The sequence below is a fragment of the Oryzias melastigma genome, linkage group LG3 (assembly GCF_002922805.2).
Source record: "Oryzias melastigma strain HK-1 linkage group LG3, ASM292280v2, whole genome shotgun sequence".
NCBI lineage: Eukaryota > Metazoa > Chordata > Actinopteri > Beloniformes > Adrianichthyidae > Oryzias > Oryzias melastigma.
The window spans coordinates 11,069,076-11,075,795 of record NC_050514.1 but is presented as its reverse complement, the minus strand read 5'-3'; the positions used below and the strand labels follow the sequence as shown (position 1 = coordinate 11,075,795).

The 6,720-nt window shown below is 39.4% G+C and overlaps 1 protein-coding gene across 1 annotated transcript in view; it reads left to right on the top strand.

The window, feature by feature from the left end:
- The window catches only part of tmod2 (tropomodulin 2), a 14,093-nt gene extending 9,217 nt beyond the window's left edge, over positions 1-4,876 (top strand). The window contains exons 4-10 of the mRNA XM_024295956.2: positions 512-634; positions 847-921; positions 1,000-1,130; positions 1,204-1,311; positions 1,423-1,566; positions 2,758-2,902; positions 3,407-4,876. Of these exons, the coding sequence (XP_024151724.1) occupies positions 512-634; positions 847-921; positions 1,000-1,130; positions 1,204-1,311; positions 1,423-1,566; positions 2,758-2,902; positions 3,407-3,438 (758 nt within the window). The 3' untranslated portion in view covers positions 3,439-4,876. The remainder of the gene's footprint in view (positions 1-511; positions 635-846; positions 922-999; positions 1,131-1,203; positions 1,312-1,422; positions 1,567-2,757; positions 2,903-3,406) is intronic.
- The last annotated feature ends 1,844 nt before the right edge of the window (positions 4,877-6,720 follow it).

The following is a 6,720-nucleotide window of genomic DNA, read 5'->3' as shown; positions in this document are numbered from 1 at the left end:
AACCACTCCGATGAAAGTTTTTGGTGTTTTTAACCTTTTTTTAGTGAATTTCTAATGAACCTCTGCCGCTCTGCAGAAACTATGTCATAGAAAGTGACTTAAATGTCATTATAAATAAAAGACTGGAAACACTTTAAAAAGGATCAAAGTGGTTCCTGAAATGTAGAATAAACTCTATGTATGCTATTTTTGCTTTATGAATACATATTGCTGACCAGAAGTTTACTGCTTTTATAAAGGCCATATATCTGTTCGTGAATCATAAGTAAAATGTGAGCACTTTAAAAATAATTTAAACTCTTTTAGCTTCTTATTTAGACTGTCACTGTTGTCTCATGACTGCCCTACAGCACAGGAAGAAAATACTCCGTGATGCAGCAACATTAAACTTCTAACATCATCAGCCTTTGTGAATCATTCTTTCTCTTTATGCATTTATCATCTTTCTTTTCTGGAAGCTTTAAAGAATCAACTCCAAATTTCCAGAAACCCGTCTGTCCTTTCTCTCCAGGCAAAGTTTTTATTCCCAAGGAGAAGCCGATGGAAAGCCGTCAGGAGGAGGTGACAAACCTGGATCCAGAGTTGGAGGAGGCTCTGTCCAGTGCCACAGACACAGAACTGTGTGATCTAGCAGGTACAAAAACATACACACTTTTTAGTCTAAAGGCCTCAAGAAGCTGAACAGAAAAGGAGTTTGGAGCCTGAACTTGGCAGGAACTGGAAAGAAAGCTCCATTCTCCCAGCTTTTCTCTTGGCTCAGTCTGTTAGTACGACTTTTTCAACACTTCTCTGTTACATCATCCAAATGTGGTTTCATTGTTTTGCTCATAACTTCATCTTTTGCAGCCATCCTGGGTGTTCACACTCTGGTCACCAGTAATCAGACGTATGATGGAACTGGAGCAAAAGAGGGCCACAACAGTGAGTAGGAAGAGGAACCTGACGCTGTTCAGAAGTTCACACGCAGTTCAACTTTTGGCCTGTGCTGCTTTTTCCTAGATGTGATCAAAGGGGAGAAGATGAACCCCGTGTTTGACGAGCCTCCTAATCCCACTAATGTGGAAGAAACTCTCCAGAGGATAAAAAGCAACGACAGCTCCTTAAAAGAAGTCAACCTCAACAACATCAAGGTGAAATGAGGGCGTTCCGTGTGCGTCTATGACTCTAACACTCTTGACTAATCGCAGTGTCTTTATTTCATAGAACATTCCTATTCCTACATTAAAAGACTTTGCCAAAGCAATGGAGAAGAACACACATGTCACGAAGTTTAGTCTGGCGGCGACGCGCAGTAACGACCCGGTTGCTGTGGTGAGATGGCGGGGAGGGTCTGTGGGCTCCTAATGGCTTTGTTTACACATGGCAGCTCTGAATTTACACTGTTGTTTTGTATTCTTGTCCTCCCCGTCCTCCGTCTCCCAGGCTTTTAGCGACATGCTCCGAGAGAACAAGACGTTGAAAAGTTTGAACTTGGAGTCGAACTTCATCACCGGCGTCGGAGTGCAGGCTTTGGTCGATGCATTGCGAGACAACGACACTCTCACAGAAATCAAGATTGACAACCAGGTGTGTACAACATGCAAATGTGTTAGTCAAGACAAAAATCTCAAAACCTGCACTCAGTCGTAGGTTGATTGTGAACTCCAGATGGGATCAAAGTTGTTTTTTAAGTGTTAACAAGCTGTAGAAAACAGGAAAAAGTCCAGTCTGACAGCTCCACAGAGATGGAAATCTCCTTTGTTTTAGGGAAGTGTCCTGATATTTACATTATGCTTTTTACAATAGACGCTTCAACGTGAATATGTATTTAGTTATTCCTATTTCAGCTTGTTTGATCTGAACATTACCATAAAATCTGCCTTTCAAAGGTTAAACTTTGCTCCTGATGTCTCTTTTAAAACGTAACTGTTGTAAAAATTTTGGTAAATTGTGTTTCACTTCTTGTATTTTATATTTGTTCTGTGAATAGCTGTGAATTTCCCTGAAAGATTTTGTTTGGGTTACTGCATGGCACTGCTCTGTTTCATAGAGGGAGGTGTGGTCTGCACAAACTTTAAAAGATGGTTCCATCAGATGATTTTCCAAAATCCTGCTGGTTTCCACCATATACATACACCTACCTCACAATGCAGATATTAAGCAGTTTTTAAGCCGCTGATACAGTGTTCCATCTAGAGGTGTGCATTGGCAGGAGTCTGGCAATGTGACAGATATCTCGATACATGTCTCACGATACAATATGTATCGCGATATATCCCAAGACTGTACCAGAAAAAATCTCCTTTTTTTTTTTTTAATAACTTGGGGAAAAAGCTCTACCTTAATGTTAAATTTACTTTATTTGTAATAAAATTGCATTTTTTTTAATTATCACAGCATTAACAGTACATCAGTCAATATGTTCTGATTTCCACAACATTTTTTTAAATATAAGAAAAAAAAAAGTGCCTTAACCAATAAGTCTCTGAAGCAGGGATGGGGAAAAGTGTATAAAGTGTGTAGAGAGGGATTTTACAGCCTTAAACACCAGTAATTCTACTTTCCGATTTCACCTATTGCAAGATTAATTTCTACTTTGTGCAGTAAAGAGGCTAATTTCCAGGATTGTAGAAAAATAAGCCTTTCTGTTCAATAGTTTTAAAACAAATCACTTCACAGCTGTTTGGTCCCAGTATGATTTAGAAACTGAAAACTGCATTTGATACACTTTTTTTTCAATAAAATTGGTTCTGACGTGTTTATTTTTGTGTTCTCCAGAGGCAGCAGCTGGGCACCACTGCAGAGATGGAGATCGCTAAGATGTTGGAAGATAACAACACCATAGTGAAGTTCGGTTACCATTTCACTCAACAAGGACCTCGGTCCAGGGCGGCTGCAGCTATCACCAAGAACAACGACTTGGGTATGTTTTCACACACACCAAAAAAAAAAAAAAAAAAAAGTCTCCAGTCATGACGTATTTTCATGTGTTGTGGAATCATGGGGCAGTTTTGGTGGAAAACTTTGTAAACATCTTCCACAAGACACCAGTGACCTCTACTCTCTCTTTTAGCCCCTCCCCCTGTCAGAGCTGCGATAGCACAGGTCTGATGCATGGGTGTGTCGAGGCATCAGCGATAACAATGACTCCTCTCACAGTGTTTGAATGAAGCATTCACTGCCATAACGGGTTGAAAACGAGCACGGCGTGGTGATGACATCACACCTCTGGGTTTCTGTCCATGCTGACACACGCTGTTGTAAACTGTTGCTCGTGGTGACTCACTTCTTCATGGAGAACTAACAAGCATTTGGAAACAGTCATAGAAGCATGCTTTCTCACAACTCGTGTGTGTAGTTTTAGGATAATAAAGTTTATTGTTTTTTTTGCCTCTCACACCTGAATCTGGTTTGTTGCTTCCTCTAGTGCGCAGGAGGCGGCTGGAAAAGGACCTGTAGAGGTGTGGAGCCTTTCTTCCAGCCAATTCAGTTTTTCATCTCATCGCGTGGAACACTTCCAGGCGGCGTCCTCGTCTCGTCTTACTGTGCGGAAACTTGTGCCAAACTTGCGGGGCAAGGCGCGCTGGTCAAGAACATGCATCTGAGAAGAAGGGGAACAAACTGGAACAAAATGCCCTCTCCTATTCACATGTTCACACCTTCTTTTGTTTGTTTTTTATGTTTTTGAAGATGTAAATCTTTATTAGGATTTTTTTTTTTTTAGTACTTCCCATTGCAGCAGCTTCTTTTTTGAGCCTTCACTTGCTTTTTCCTTCTTTTATACAAAGCTATTATCTAATGAACTAATCATAGCCAAGTAACATAAATCAACTAAAGCGCCCCCTATATATTTTCTTATACAGATTCTAGTCAAATTCTTGCAGCAAAACCTGCTGAGTCTAAACCGTCAGAAAGTGAAAGGCAGGAGAAGAATGCTAATAGTGGAGATCGTCACTGTTGATGTGATAACCACTCTCTTAAACAATTTATGACAAAACTTTAAGTTGGTTCAAAGCCTTCTCCTGGCTTTGTGTAAAATAAATACTGTAATTATTAATGTTTTAATGCTCTAAATATCTCGTTTGAGACGGTTCCAGACTTGTTAGTGGTTTTTAATCAAGCAAAAGTGGAAAAGGTGATGTTAATTCCAGTCAAAGCATTGATTGCTCTATTATGCCAAAGACTAATGCATTCAATGTTTCTATCACTCAAAGCTTTCTTTGCTTTGTCCCCCCATTTCTGTGGAACTCATTTCTGCTAGGCTTAAGGAGAATGCAGAAGTTTGGAATCATATCCAGCAATTCTTAGATATATCCTCAAACAGAATTTAGTAATAGTGAGACATCACGGTGATTTTGTCTGCATCAAATTACAGGTTCTCGCTCACACAAACGTGCTTCATTCAGGCCATACTTGAACTTGTATATATTGTTTATCGGCGCAGTGTGTTGGCATGACTTTTCCACCATGTTTCTTTGACCAAAACATTTCTTTATTGTTTCATTTTTTCGATCTTTGGAAGTTTTATAACAATGCACTTTTCCGTGTTTGTGTCTGCCGTGTTTCCTCGAGAAACTTTTTATTTTTTTTCCCACATTCCTTTTTTTTTTTTCTTGTCTGTTCAAATGGAAAACTGCTTCTTTGTGGGGCTTGTTGGTGTTCTGCAATTCATATGTTGTATTTTTAACTGCACAGTACCATCTCAAGTTTCAAACTGTACATGTACAGATGGATAATACGGTCTGTATTGCATAACCTCATAAGTCACTGCTGAGATTCTGTTTTTTGTTCTAAAATCCAGGTGTTCACACAGAAATTGTATTATAGAGACACACAACTGGTTCAAAGCACTGCTGAATATAAGACATTCTCTACAATAAATGTTTTTACGTAATAATGTCTTGTTTTTTATTCCAGTTCTATTTATTTTAGTCCATTAAACTAGTAGAACATCCGACACGAGCAACAATTTCATTTTGTGATGAAATACACAAATTATTTTACCCAAAAAAACGCACAGTTTGCTTTTTAAGGTATAAAATGTGAACTAAAAACTAAAACTCATTGCAGCATTTGTTCTGTTTAAGCCCCGAAAATCAATTTTTTAGTGCCTGTGTCTTTGAATAACCCACTTTGCTTTATAGTTTGCATTTGATGCAAAACAAAGGCGAGGCTGCAGGACGTTTTAGCTTGCAGATTTGATCTGATGATTCTCTTTGAAGGAAAACAAAACTATTTCTCTGGTCAGACCCAAAAGTGCACAATGGCCACCCAGCAGGTTTGTGTGCGTTACATCTAAACTCAATAAAAACCAGATGATAAGACTCCAGTGATCATCAAAATCCTTTAATTATTGACAGACTGATAACATTCCTAATACTTCCATCTTTGGAAAGACGATGTTTTACGAGCATTACATCGACCTGCTACTAATAGCTCTTTAAATGGACCAAAGATGCAGGCTTTAATCAGATCCAGTTTTCAGATTTGTTTGAACATGCCTGAGAGTTGATGTCATGGATATGACTCCATCCTCTCGGCTTCCTGTGCCAGAGGGTTGCGGCGAGCTGCACTGCTGGCTGCGCTTCAGCCGGTGAGGGCGGGAGGATCACTCATCTGCTTTTACTCTGAGAAGAACTCCAAGATGGTGACATGTTGATTACCACAGTGCTCTGACTGACTTGCCTGTGCATGGAGGGAAAGAAAAGAGTCTGTATATAAGCTTGTTTTTGACGTTCAGAGAGACGGCTATATTTAGCTTTAAGTCAGGGGGAGGATCTGTCAATGGGAAGATGAAGCTTTAAGAGAGATTAGACTTAGCATTCCATGTGCAGCACACACAAAAACACTTTGTCATTACACAACTGAAACTTAGCGGAAAATGAAAAATTGCAAACAAGCCTGATCATCCATCAGAGTGCAAAAAGAGGTCAGAATTAGGAATTGTTGTGGTTGAGGCAGTCATACTGATGAGAACTATAGTCTGTTGTCTACTTGTAGTAAGTGCAACATTTTTAGAAATCCAGTGAAAACCTTTAGGGTTTAGCTTTAATTTACACATTCATGAACAATCTGTATGAAGACATGAGTCAAAAGAAGCATAGCAGATTGCTGCTGATAAAGGTCATTTTAAGAAAAGATCTTAGTAGTAACAATTTAGCTGTGACACAGGAAGATGTGGAGAAAGTTCTAAAATTGTTGGGAATTCATGAAGTCTTGCATGGGAGGAATAAAATCAGACTGTAGATGTCTGACGAAAAGCCTCAATTCGGGTGAAGAAGCTGATGGAAGAGGACTGGCGAAACCGCCTGGAATCTGGAGGAATTACTGGTAACATCCATAAATTTAAAGACGAAAATATGATTGTGATTGGAAGAGAAGGAAGCCGGGGCAATTGGATGCAAGGTTATTGAAATTGCACCAATTCAGTGTGTAGTCTTTATTCATATGCAAAGACTCTAGTTACAAGACTGACTCCCAGTCAGTTAGATTGCAGAGGCAGGAAGTATAGTATTTCTCTTTGTTGGGAGTTAGGGACCGTTCCAGATTGTGCATCCTTTATTTGAATATAACTAATTTCCCCCTGAGACAGTTTATCTTTGAAGGACTTCACTGCCCCCCTTTAGAAGAGGCCTTTGCCCTGGAGCCCCTGTGTGTCCATAGTTTAAAAACTCAAACATGCAAAGTGGAGAAAGTTCAGTAGAATCTTATGAGTTTTTGACATTGAAAATTTAAGACTGT